This window comes from Ascaphus truei, chromosome 4 (assembly GCF_040206685.1).
Source record: "Ascaphus truei isolate aAscTru1 chromosome 4, aAscTru1.hap1, whole genome shotgun sequence".
Lineage (NCBI taxonomy): Eukaryota > Metazoa > Chordata > Amphibia > Anura > Ascaphidae > Ascaphus > Ascaphus truei.
Genome location: NC_134486.1, coordinates 245,905,434 through 245,918,444, shown reverse-complemented (window position 1 = coordinate 245,918,444; position 13,011 = coordinate 245,905,434). Strand labels below are relative to the sequence as shown.

Here is a 13,011-nt window from a genome sequence, read left to right as displayed (position 1 = left end):
CGCGTCGGCTCCCACGTCGGAGGCGTCAACTTCCAATGTAAAGGGGAGGGTGGGAACGGGATGTCGCAGAATGGGGGCCGAGACAAAGGCCCTTTTTAGAGAATCAAAGGCCCGGCTGGCCTCCAATGGCCAAGAGGAAGGATCGGCCCCTTTCTTGGTAAGGGCCATAATAGGTGCCACCAAGGTACAAAACCCAGCAATAAATTTCCTATAATAATTTGCGAAGCCGAGGAAACGCTGGATCGCCTTTAAAGAGTTAGGTTGTGGCCATTCGAGTACAGAATTGAGTTTCTCTGGATCAATGGAGAACCCTTGATCCGAGACGATATATCCCAAGAAGGTAGTTGAGGATTGATGGAAGACACACTTCTCCATCTTGGCGTAGAGCTTGTTGGCCCGTAAACGGGAGAGCACCATCTTGGTATGGAGAATGTGTTCCTCAAGGGTTTTGGAAAAGATAAGGATATCATCCAAGTAGATAATTACAAAAGAATTCAAGAGATCCCGAAAAACCTCGTTCATAAAGTCTTGGAAGACTGCAGGGGCATTGCACAACCCAAATGGCATCACCAGGTACTCATAGTGACCGCTGCGCGTGTTAAACGCGGTCTTCCACTCGTCTCCACTGCGGATGCGAATCAGGTTATACGCCCCCCGTAGATCAAGTGTAACGTACGTGCTCACCACAAACCTGGACCGGACCGCGGGGCTGAGGTGGGGATATACACCGACCTTAGACTGCGCAGGCTGATCTGGATTACGCAGTTCATCATCGTACGTAGCAGGGTTGGGACTGGAGAAGGCAGGATAATCCGTGGACAAGCCGGGGTCAGGATAGGAGAAGGCTGGGTAAACGACATCCATGCTGGGGTTCGGCAACAGGACGCTTGAGCGAAGTGGTCCAACGTAGACAGGAACAGGAACGGGGATCCAGTGCTTCAGCACAAAACAGCACCCCCTAGCCGGGTACAGCTGTGATTAGTGGAGACCACTGAGAGCAGGAGATTGCAGCAGGTAACAAGAACAACGATGCAGGCCTCTGCAAGGAGAATATGTAGCAGGTAACAGGAAGCACCGATGCAGGCCTCTGCAGGACTGGAAGCAGGGAACAGGTACTGCAGACAGGACAAGAAACACTGAGGCTTCAGTGTAACCGCGGCCGCGCAGTGGGGCCTGCCAGTAACTGAGAACTAAGACAAGAAGGCCAGGCTGTGGCAAACACAGTAACTATAGAAAGCCTATGTTCAGCCCCTTCTTGGTGGGCGGGGCAGGAGTTAAATAGAACAGATAGCCAATGAGACAGAGCTGCATAGGAGGCAGCAAGAAGCAGGCTGCAGTCTAATTGCAAAAGCAGGTGATTCTTGATTGCAGGTTCAAGGGAGAGTTTCCTAGAAGCTGCAAGGTTCTGTAAGGACAAGGTTTCAGCAAAACCCAGGAGCGGATTCCTTACATCAAGTTTGGTGAAAATCGTTGCTCCTTGTAGCCTATCGAAGAGCTCCGGGATAAGAGGCAAAGGGTAGCGATTCTTGATGGTAATTTTGTTTAGACCACGGAAATCGATGCACGGGCGAAGCGTCCCATCTTTCTTTTTTACAAAGAAGAATCCTGCTACGGCGGGAGAGGTGGACTTCCGGATGAAGCCTTTTTGAAGGTTTTCTGTGATATACTCGGACATGGCCTCTGTCTCAGACAGGGACAATGGATATGACCTGGCTTTAGGAAAAGGGGCACCCGGAATTAAGTCAATCGGGCAGTCGAAAGAGCGATGAGGGGGAAGCTTTTCGGATTTGGCCTTACTGAAGACATCCAGGAAGTCCGAATAAACATCTGGTAAGGTGGTGCCCTGCGTGGAACAGGTCTCCAACACGGCCAATACCGCAGCGGGCGGAGAAGAGGATTCCACCTCGGAGGATCTCCATTGTACGGGAAACTCGGCAGTCCAATCAATGATGGGATTGTGTAGTTGCAGCCATGGTAAACCCAGGATGATTTGAACCGAAGGGGAATGGATGACATAAAAAAAATGAGCTCTAAATGTCCATCCTTCATAGAAAGCTCAATAGGAAGTGTCTCCAAAGAAATAAAGGCTGGCTGCAGGGGTCGTCCATCGATAGCCTCCAATCCGACTGGAAAAGCCTTCTTCCGGAGTGGAATTTTGTGCTGGACAGCAAAAGCCTGGTTAATGAAATTCCCTCCAGAACCAGAGTCGAGGAAGGCCAGAGCGGGAGTTTGGGTGCTGGCATACTTGAGAAGAACAGGCAGTAGGAGGCGTTTGGGAAGGACCTGTGCGGAATAGGGAACAGAAGAGATGGTACCCAGAGAGATTCCCTCGTACCTCACTGGGCGCTGACGTTTCACGGCCTCAAGGGACAACGCAGCAGGATGTGCCCAGGAGATCCACAATAGAAGCACAGGCCTTCGTTTCTCCGACGTACTCTCTCCATGGAAGGAAGTAAATGACTGCCCAGTTGCATGGGTTCCGGAGCTTCCAATGCTGGAAGAACAGGAGCAGGAGACCTGGAATTAGAAGATAAAGAAACAGAAGTTGATTGTGATGGAAAAAATCAGAAATCAAAAGTTGATTGTGATGGAATATTAATCACCTAAATTGGAATGTTAAACGTATTACATCACTTTTTCACTTGTTGTATTCAATATCAATGATGTGACGTAATAAAGAAAGAATTTACAAAGAAATAAACAGACCATGCTACTTTCAATATAATCTATATAACAGAACACATGAACAGAAAATGCCATCTAGTGGTTATATTCAGGAGTGGTGCTTTAGTAGTCAATGCAGTGGGTATATATGTACACAGTATAGCAGTGGTTCTCAACTCGTAATCCTCTCCTCACTGACACGCATACAAACTCGCCCTCCTTTTTACAAGCAGACACCAAACACACTTAGCCACCCTCTTCTTACACACTCCACATTCACCCTCACAACTAATACTCACCTTTTCCCCTAATATACACTCCACATTTATCCCCGTCTCACGCACCACCCGCACCACCCTCACCCACTTATCCCCGTATCCCGCCCCCTTCTCTTTCTTACACCCCATACCTTCCCCCACCCCAGAAAAACCACTAGAATCTCACACCCTCCCCACACAAAACAACCACACATACCTCACACACACATAGCCATCACACTCTGCTACCACAGAAAGCACTTACTCTTTCCACCCACATTCCCACACGCCTCAAAAATGTTAGCAGGTCAGTGGGCATGTCATACACTATGTGAAGATGAAGACACCTCTCTCCATCCTCTGTGCCTGGCTGAGGTAGGAGAGGTGGATCACAGCCTCTAGGTCTCCAGACAGCACAGAAGGTGCCTGCTTAGCAGGCAACTGAGTTTTTCCCCTAGCTCTGTGGCACCCTTGACAGAAGGTTGCAGCACTCCAGGGTTCCCTAGCACCCTGGTTGAGAAAAATAGCAATAACTTGCACTATGAAACATTTAACAAAACCACACTGGTACACTTCTGTTGCTTATGAAGGGAGAGTTTCACAAAGCAAAATGGAAATGCAGAACATGAAACAAATATATCCATTTGTTTGAGATAATGAGTTTTTTCATCCTTTAAATTAGTTTAGTTTGTGATGAACTGGTGCACAAAATCCCTACAGAGAAAATATTTAGAAATACAAAATGTACTTGAGAACCTTCAAGGCCCCATATCTAAAATCCTAACTTTGATTCTTCCCTTGCCAGTTTAAAGAAAAGAATCAAAATGAATCACTTTGTTTAGATAAAATCTTACTCGGGTGTACCTGGAATGTGCTTTGCTTATAGTTAATTTAATTAACTTTTGCACTAAGTTGTGGTTGCAAATCACTTGGTATAATTCACGGTGGATAGTAATTGGGTGCAAACTGCATGATAAATGTAGTCTACATTATTAATGAGCATTCACATGCCAACAATTGGCTACATACACCATATGAAAATCTAATGTATGTCTGTAAATGATATAAATATTACATTTGTATGCATCTGTAAGAGACATGTGCAGAGGTACAACCAGGGAGGCAGATTTGGGGAAATTAAACCATGGCTTTAATCAGCCTGTCACTTCAAACAATACAGTTTAGGGAAATTAACATCCTATCCCTTTGTAAGAGCTAACTCATTTTCTTAGTCCCTATCTGCAGGGCAGGGAGGAAAAGCCTCTTTCCAACCTATGACTCAAAGTCCAAAGAGGTACCTGTAAGCAGGGTGCCCCTTATGTCGGTCTCTGGGTTTGGATTGGTGTCCGTTGAGGGGATACCCTCTAGTGGGTTCCAGGGTCCGCTGTATCCTGGAATAGAGGTCTGGTTCCTGGTGTCTTGCAGGCAGCACAATTTTGTGGTGTATTTTGCGGAGCTCAAGACAATGTCTTTCTGGCAGTGAGAATTCCTGCAGTTCAAACAGGAGGCTTTTCTACCTGTCTGATTAGCCAGGTAGAGACTGGTTTTGTCTCAAACTGCAATTAACCAGCTCCCTGCTGGTTTCCTCAGACCAATACAGGCTTTCTATTGAAGCCCTTTTTAGACATGGGGGAAGGCCCTGGTACATACTGAATCTCCCGTTTGTGGGTAGCTCAGGCTAGCCACGGCTGAAGCCCATCCCTCAACTCTCACTCAAGATGTACCTGCGGCTTGAATGAGAATGGATGGAGGGAGAGAATCCTTATTCACAATGGGATTTGATCCCTTTCTCCAGGTAACCAGTGTCTCTTCAAGAAGGTGCTTGAATGCAGCACTCTTAGTTGCTCAAGGAGGATTTTTCCCAGGCACAGTCTTTCCATTATGTGTTTATCTTCCTCACCTCCACGGAGGACTCTTTGCTCAAGCTCCTCTTTCCATTTTACCAAGTCTTCTTTAAACTGCTTGGCCACAAGTTTCTCCGTGCATCAGACAATCCCTTTTTTTTCTCCCCTGAGACTAGGGTGATTACCTGCATCAGGTTCAGTATCCATGATATGGGGCGGTTCAACCCAGATGGAGCCTTCACCCACTCTGATTTAACCCCTGTGGCATATCAACTTGGTAGTCGGTAGACTTAACGTCGCCGTATTACCTCATTTACGCTGACCGACACCTCAATGTGTGGGGAAATTCCAAGTAATGTCTGGTGGGGTATCTCTGCTATAGTAGCACTGCTTTGAAGCTCCTTCAGTACCAGGTGACCCTGGTCCATAGCTTTCTCATCCATCACAGGCCCATCAGCAACATGCATGACCCCACTACCAGTAGTGAGGTCACCTGCGATTGGTTCAGGATACTTAAATTCCAGTACATTCATTTGGTTGTAGTTCTCCTCACACCTAAGTGTTTCATTCCCCATGGCCTCTCTTTTTTGTAGCTGGCAAAACTGTAGTCGTGTGCCTTTTTCCTTTGTGAAGATGAGTGGAATATTCTATGGAATCTCAAATTCTTTGAGCATGCTTGTTCATTTCCCATTAGCGTAATGGGCCCGACTTTGTTTTTTTACTTCTTTGAAAGAGGGAGCTTCTGTTTGCCCCTAGGCTTTACTGTCGCCGTAGGAGCGCAATAAAGGGCACAAAAACCATTTCACTATCAAAGAGGCAGCCGGGCATGACAGGGAAATTGGATGCAAATCCCTCCTGTAACAAAAGGGTTAATCCCTTCATTCCCAAACCAATTCCATATCTGCACCTCAATTTTTCTCACCTTCACTGCTTCCATCCATCCCTCATCACATCACTCGCCCTTATATATTCCCTCCATTTAAAAACACAATTCATTTATAATATGTTACAAATACATAAAACTTATTTGAATGTTTTTTTTTAACATTTTATAAATGAAATTTGTTTTTAAATGGAGGGAATATCTAAGGGTGAGAGTGATGGGATGAGGAGTGATGGGATGAGGAGTGATGGGATGAGGAGTGATGGGATGAGGAGTGATGGGTGAGGGGAGCAGAGTAGGTGAGAAAAGGTTGCGTGCAGACATAGAAAGGGTTTGGGATTGAATGGTCCTTTAGCTCTAGTAAATCTAAAGAGAATGTATTTCATTTAAACAGTATATAGATTTAATACAAGATTTTCAAGCTTTAAAAAAAATCAAATACTTATCGCGATATATATCGTAATTGGGATAAATGTATTGATATCGTTATCGTGGGAATGTTTCTGTTATCGCCCAACCCTAATTGGGACTGCAGAGTGACCTGGATATGGAGGCATTTAGCCTAATTAGATTTCCTTATAGTAATATGCCAAGATTGAGGATAGTGAAACGGAAAAGGGGAAGTGTAGAGGGAGAGAGGGGGTGGCCCGGTATTAAAGGGGTTACACCCATTTGGCCATCCCCTGACCTCACCAGGGAGACAAGGGGTTAACTGGGCTGAGGCCCAGAACTGTGATTTAACCCCTGTTATTTGATGTAAATGTGTATTCCCCTGTTCCCGTTTTATTGTAACATCTGGTTTAATTAGTGTCTGCATCACACACACACTAGGATCCATCCGGGAGCACAAGGGTTAATAGTTGTTTAGTGATTATAGCCCTTTGTGTAATTTTCCCGCCTTTTCAGGCACCATTTTGCAGGCTCCTATAGGCCGCCATTGGGGCTCCATGTATTTTAATGGCGAATCTTGCTGTTGAGTCCTGTTTCCTGAGAAGACCAGCAGATGGCGTCCGAGAGGAAGAGCGGCGGTTTCCCATTGTAAGTCAATGGGCACATTGACTTCAATGGAGAATCCTCGAAAGAGCTTTCCAGGAACGAGTTGGCTGCCGTCCAAACCGCTTAACCGCAAAGCGGATACATTTTCAATAGGAGAGCTTTGATCACTTAAAAAGTCAAGTTCAACGACAAGTGGCGTGGGAATAAAGAGTTCTAGAGCACCTAGAAATAAAATTCTTTCTGCCTCTAGTTCCTAGACCTCCCCCCACTCGACCACAACAGTGTCCCCGTATCCTGGACCCCCGATAAGGGTCGAACCGAGAAGAGCGGGTCGCGCCATAGGTTCCAATGGCGGCGGCAGAAACGGCTCAGGAAAACGGCAAAGTGTCAAAAGCTGAAATTTGGTAATCAATAGCTCCGGTTCCGGAGGGCCCAGAGGATCAGGGTTTGGGGTATCTGTAGCCACTGCTCCGGCATCGCTGCAGAACCATCCATGACCCTCTTGGACCAGCCTAACGGAGTATGGACCCCCTTGAAGGTTTGGGACTTTTCCCATAGACTCCAATGGCGGCCAAACCCCATTGACCGGCTATGGCGGAAAACCCCCATTGACTTCAACGGCGGCATCGCCCCGTTGAAAGTTTATGGCGGCGGATTCCCATAGCCGCCAACGGCGGCGGTTTGCCATTGAAAGTCTATGGCGGCGGAGCCCGTTGTTTTCAATGGGGATTTAGTGAAAAACCGTGATTTAATTTACAGCGGAGATTTTTGTATTAAAATGTGAAACGGTTTTAAGTGTATTTGTGTATCTCCGGTTCCGAAGGTTGTAGCAAGTCTCAAATTGGACCATAGGGTGTCCCAGTTCCGGCATTGAGAACTGGGAAGTTTGGACCTGCTGGACCCAACGGAACCGGATATTTTAATATGTTTATGTTTTATCTTTCATACTGTGTTCCAAGGTATGGGTAAAACCCAGAGGAAATTCCTTTGCATACCAGGGTAGCATATGGCCAGAAAGGCGACCCAATGTCTAAGATATAAGTATGGTTCAAAGGATTTTGTCACCTCCACTGTTTGCATGAGGGCGGAGATTACTCAAACCAGAGCAGTCTTCAAGTGTTCCAGTTCACACCTCACAACAAAGAATATCCTGCCAGGACCCCAAACTGGTAGACTAGCTGGCATTCCTGATGCAGAGGAGGGGTTACAGAAATGAGACCCCAGAGCTCTACTGCGCATGTACCAACTAGCAGGGGGGCATGTGTCAAAATGTGTTCCCACGTTAATGAGTGGCTAGAGTTAATTGAAAACCAATCCACTGTACTCAATGTTAAGGATAAGGCACAAAAGGTTTATAAACTGATGTCCACCCTGTATCCTTTGTCTTCTGATATCATCTGATTGTTACCTGATTGCGAGAGAATTGCTATGCTTCATACTTCTCATTCCCCAACCCCAAAGTAAGTGTACTTCTTGTTTGTTACTGTATTATTCGTGTGCTCACCTATCCAAAGGAATAAATATACTTTATTATATCTAAGACTCGTTCAGTTCAACCCAGTGATTTGTGTAACCTTAATACCTGTGACAGGCTATCGTCACAGGAAGCATGCTGCCTTGTCAGCTCTATAAATATGTTGAACAGCACTTACTTCAAGTGCACTAGCATCCCTGTAAAAGCACCAGCCAAGAGGAATGTTAGCAATAATCACAAGTGTGTGTGTGTGTGTGTGTGTGTGTGTGTGTGTGTGTGTGTGTGTGTGTGTGTGTGTGTGTGTGTGTGTGTGTGTGTGTGTGTGTGTGTGTGTGTGTGTGTGTGTGTGTGTGTTATATAGCAAGGTTCCATGATTGCTTGGAGTACAGTACTTTATGTTATCAATATTTCCATCTCTGAGAGCCAATAACACCATGACCAGTACGGTTAATTTAGCTAATTAAAAGTAAAATATGGAGTTAAATACCTAGAAAAAAAATATATACCCATTACTTGCACGGCACTTTTGGCCTCTGTTACTACTGAAATATTTGCATAAAATGTGCAGACGTGAATGATAAACTTTGTGAGCAGTGTGGAGCAATTGGATGAGTTTTATGAAAAACATGTTTCAACTCATATGTCTTTGTTACCATTTATTTATCTAACATATATATATTAACCTTATCCATATGGTACAATCTGTTATAAAGCAATCTGCGTCAAATGTCCATAACTGAAAAACAGTTTTCTGTAGTTGATGACAAAAGTTGGAATATTGTAGAATTACTGTAGAAGAGACATGTTGACAACAATCAAGTTGATACACCGCTCATCACATTTTGTGAGCATCCGAGTTCAATAGAAACATAGTGATTTTGTGCTCCTGTCATTATGTCCTTTGATATAAGATGAAGATGTCATTACAATAGGTTCCCAAAAAGTGCACCATTTCCAATGGGCTTCATATTTCTGTACTTCTTACGTGCTGTGATGCATTTTGTGTAGGAGGCTTCATCCACATACTGAATTGCACACACCTGATTTGTCTTGCACATTCCTTCACAGCCAACAATGGCGTCAAAGCGCACTATGTAGTTTTTATAATAGTTTTGGAAATCAACGCTGCCTGGCGCTGGAAACCTCTTTACAAGACCTTCTAGACTTTCTGGCTGCAGATCCTTTATCCCGTACGCTTTAGTCATGACATATTCCAACTTCCAAAGGGATTCTCTTTTTAGGTTTGCCTCTGTAAGGTTTAGGTAATAATGCAAAAGATCCTGTAATACACAAGCAAAATACTATTTTACTTCCTCAAGTGATTATAGCCTGTGGCTGAACAGAAGATAGATTATGGGTGCCTGAGTAACTGTAAACCTTTAAAACAGCAATTCATTATGATCATTTATCTTTTTTTTAGCTAATCAGAACCACATGGTCTCCTGAACCCCATTACTAGAGTTATAAAACTTTTGAATGGTACAGTAGTATAATTATGAAGTGCCCAGTGCATTCTGGGTACCATATCAGCAGTGATCAAGCTTAATCTACATGACTCTTATTGACAGCTATCACTGCGTTTTAAGTCTCAAGTATACAAGGAGCGACCGTAGTAGATCTAAAAAATAAAAATCAAATTGATTTAAAACAAAGCACACTTAAAAACAGAGGGGAAAAAAAGTCTGACCAGTTTTGGCGTTTCATTCCCAGTTGAATCCTTAAGAAAGGCGTGTGAGAGCCGCCGAAATCTGTCGAGCCTTCCCTCCCCCCCCCCCCATTTTTATTATGTTTTAATATTTTTATACCTACTACTGTCGCTCATTAGATACTTGAGACTGAATACACACAGTGGTACCTGTCAGTAAGAGTCATGCAGATTAAACTCGGCAGGTTGTAGTGTTTGATCAGATGTGGCAGTGTACTGTACAGAACACTGACGTGGAGCACATGAAGAGACGAAAAGACACCATCTAGCAATATAAAGTGGGCGAGTTTATTTAAAAAAAATAATGTCAAGTACTGTTGTGAACAGCCTTTCTGATCCTGGTGGATCAGGACAGATTCAACAAACCGTTCCGAGAAGCCACATGGACAGAGGCAAGTGTGAAAAGAGGTATTCTACTGTATCATACATATCCTATTTTATCATACATATTCTATCATACACATAGCTTCACATGACATGGCATATAAACTGTAGTAGCACTCCCCACTTAAACACTTGAATATCACAATTAAGAAAACTTCTGTAACATTGAATGGCCACGGAAATCAGTAAATTACTTTAATGAGAGTGGCCCAGCAAATAGAGCTAATCAGATCGTATTATTTGATGAATGTTCGAACTGTGCAGGTGATTGAGACACACAAATGTTTATTCTACTCATTTTCTTGTGTCTGATCAGCAAAACTCTATGTACAATACAACATTACAATTAATACAATTTTCTAATTTTAATAACAATAAGTAAGATGTGCAACGGATTGAGAAGTTTTTTGTTTGTTTTTTTCAAACCTTGCAACTTGCCATTAGCTCAAATTGTCACCCAATGTGGTGCATTTAACACACACAGATAAATACTATACATGCTTTTAAAGAAAAGGGGAGCTATTGCAATATAAAATGCCACTAATTCAGCCAAAAACGGAATTCATGGTACAAATTCCCTTTACTAATCCTTTTTCATTCCAAATGCATACTTTATGGTGAAATGATCTAGCAGATTTGTAGGTCACACCGTGATACACATAGCTGTCACGTCATTAAAAAATATATATTCTTTACAAGTCAACAATGAATACTGCAACTTCAAAAATGCTGTAACAATCTTCCCTCAGTTTGTTAAAAAAAAAGAAACTCCTGTCTATTACATATTGTGTCATTTCTTATTGTGCTTTGTTTGTCTGAAGTACCAAAGCTATTACATTTACATAAAATGGTAAAACGAACGCTACTGTACAAATGGGTAAGAAAAGTATTACATGGCTGTTTAGTGCTCACAATACAATATAAATGGCTTTCTGTGACTGCTGTTGCTTACAAAAAAACCCAGAGAGGTTATTCAGTGCCACCATATGTTCAGTCAGCAGGGGACAGCAGTGGTTCAATAATAATGACAAGCTTAAAAACTCTTGGAGCACGAAGGCAATATTAATATTTTCCAATTATCTTTCTTATACAGCACTTATGGGGCATGTAGCACAGATTTCAGGCCCTAGTCCCTGCCCCGTTGAGCTTTTGTTGCTTGAGGAACATTGAAGGTGAAGTGAAGCCTGTGTTCAAAATCAGCTGACAAACTGGGCTCTCCTAATTTATAGCAGGTGATTGGACCACTGGCCCATTCCTTTTATTTGTACTAATGGCTGATGGTCACAACCGTTAACTCATTCAAGCAGTTGAGTCTTTGATGACACATGTAGAAAGGGGAGGAGGGACCCCAAAAGACAGGGTCCCAGAGTCTCCAGAAATGGGGGCACGCACGGTAATTACAAAAATATAAAAATATATTTATTAGAACAATGATAACCGGCAGTGACGCATACATATAACTCTAAAACATATACATCATTAACAAATCACCCACACAATAAACGAATAATGAACCAGAAATAAATCTGTATGACACAGAACCATAAATAGTGAGGGATAAGTATAATGTCACCTCAGGAAGTATGATTAGCTGGACATGGGTACTGACTGCATAACAAATATACCTACAGTAAGCAGCGAACAGTAAGAAAGTTATGATATCACTCAGAGAGTATGTTCCCCGCAACACTGTGGCAATATGGGATGAGAATAATCGCCAATGCCGCTATAAAATGCTTCTAGAACTAGAAGAGACTATAAATAAGAGGTCTGAATAATAACAGCAGCACTCTCCAATGTTCCTGATAATATCTGAGATCACCAAGGCAAGCATCAATCCCAGGATACAAATCAACTCTACATGTTGATCATTCTCCTGGGGTGCACCACCTATATACCATTGGCATGTTTGTTTGCTCATTATTATCCTACGGTAGTAGTGCACACCCGCAACCTTCTGTACATTTGATGACACTGCAGCAATGTACTGTACTCTACAGAAACAGTGACCCTTGCTTGGCAATTTTTGTAATAAACAGTCAAATAGGTTATGTTATTGTACGTCAGGGCAGCAGTACGCTACTGGTACTAGCTAATGCACTTCAACTCTACCATCAATATTAAATTGATTATTCTGGGTTTTTACAGCCTAAGTTTAAATTGTTAAGTACATTTTCCCTCTTTTCATGCAGGTGTATTTTTTGCATTTTCTCAGCTTTTCAATTTTAAGAAGGGACCTGCAGCGCTACAGAAGTTCAACTCTTCAATTAATTTAGCTCCGTTTTTGCTTGTGCGCTCTGTTTCACCATTTTATCCCTGCTCACTACACCATTGGAAGCTGCACAGCCTGTCTGCCACTCCTAGGATTTGTGAGTATTGCTTATTATTCAGGGGAACCTGCCAATGAGACTGATTGTGGGTGGGCTTGCACCATCTACCACCTGTCTTCAGGAGGATAGTACCCATACAAGTGGTTATTATGTACTACCATTAATACTATTACTCATTCCTAATACCTTGGATAAAGTGGTTTTGGCTTACAATATTCTTTATTTCCTGGCATTGGAGCGCTTTAGCCTATTTTTTCTATCTTGCTTCAATTAATTTAGTCTGACTTGGACATTCCAAAGTCAGGTCTTCTTTTTTTTTCTAGAGTTGTACATTAAACATGCTTTATTAAGTATTTTCTAAATATAACAAAGCAACATTTTGCATTTACTTACCTTCCCTTTCTTAATGCATGACAAAACATAGACAATGTCTTCTTGCCGCTTAGGGGTAAATACACAAATGTTCATTAAATC

General features: G+C 43.0%; 1 protein-coding gene across 4 annotated transcripts in view; it reads right to left on the bottom strand.

Moving 5' to 3' along the window:
• Positions 1 to 828: 828 nt before the first annotated feature.
• Positions 829 to 13,011, bottom strand: part of SMPDL3A (sphingomyelin phosphodiesterase acid like 3A) — a 47,936-nt gene continuing 35,753 nt past the window's right edge. For 2 of the 4 annotated variants that reach the window (XM_075597171.1, XM_075597170.1), the window contains one exon: positions 834 to 2,517. In XM_075597171.1, the coding sequence (XP_075453286.1) occupies positions 1,738 to 2,517 (780 nt within the window). In that variant the 3' untranslated portion in view covers positions 834 to 1,737. Of the gene's footprint in view, positions 2,518 to 8,761; positions 9,399 to 13,011 lie in introns of those variants that run through there. The other 2 variants (XM_075597172.1, XM_075597173.1) reach the window with 2 other exon arrangements.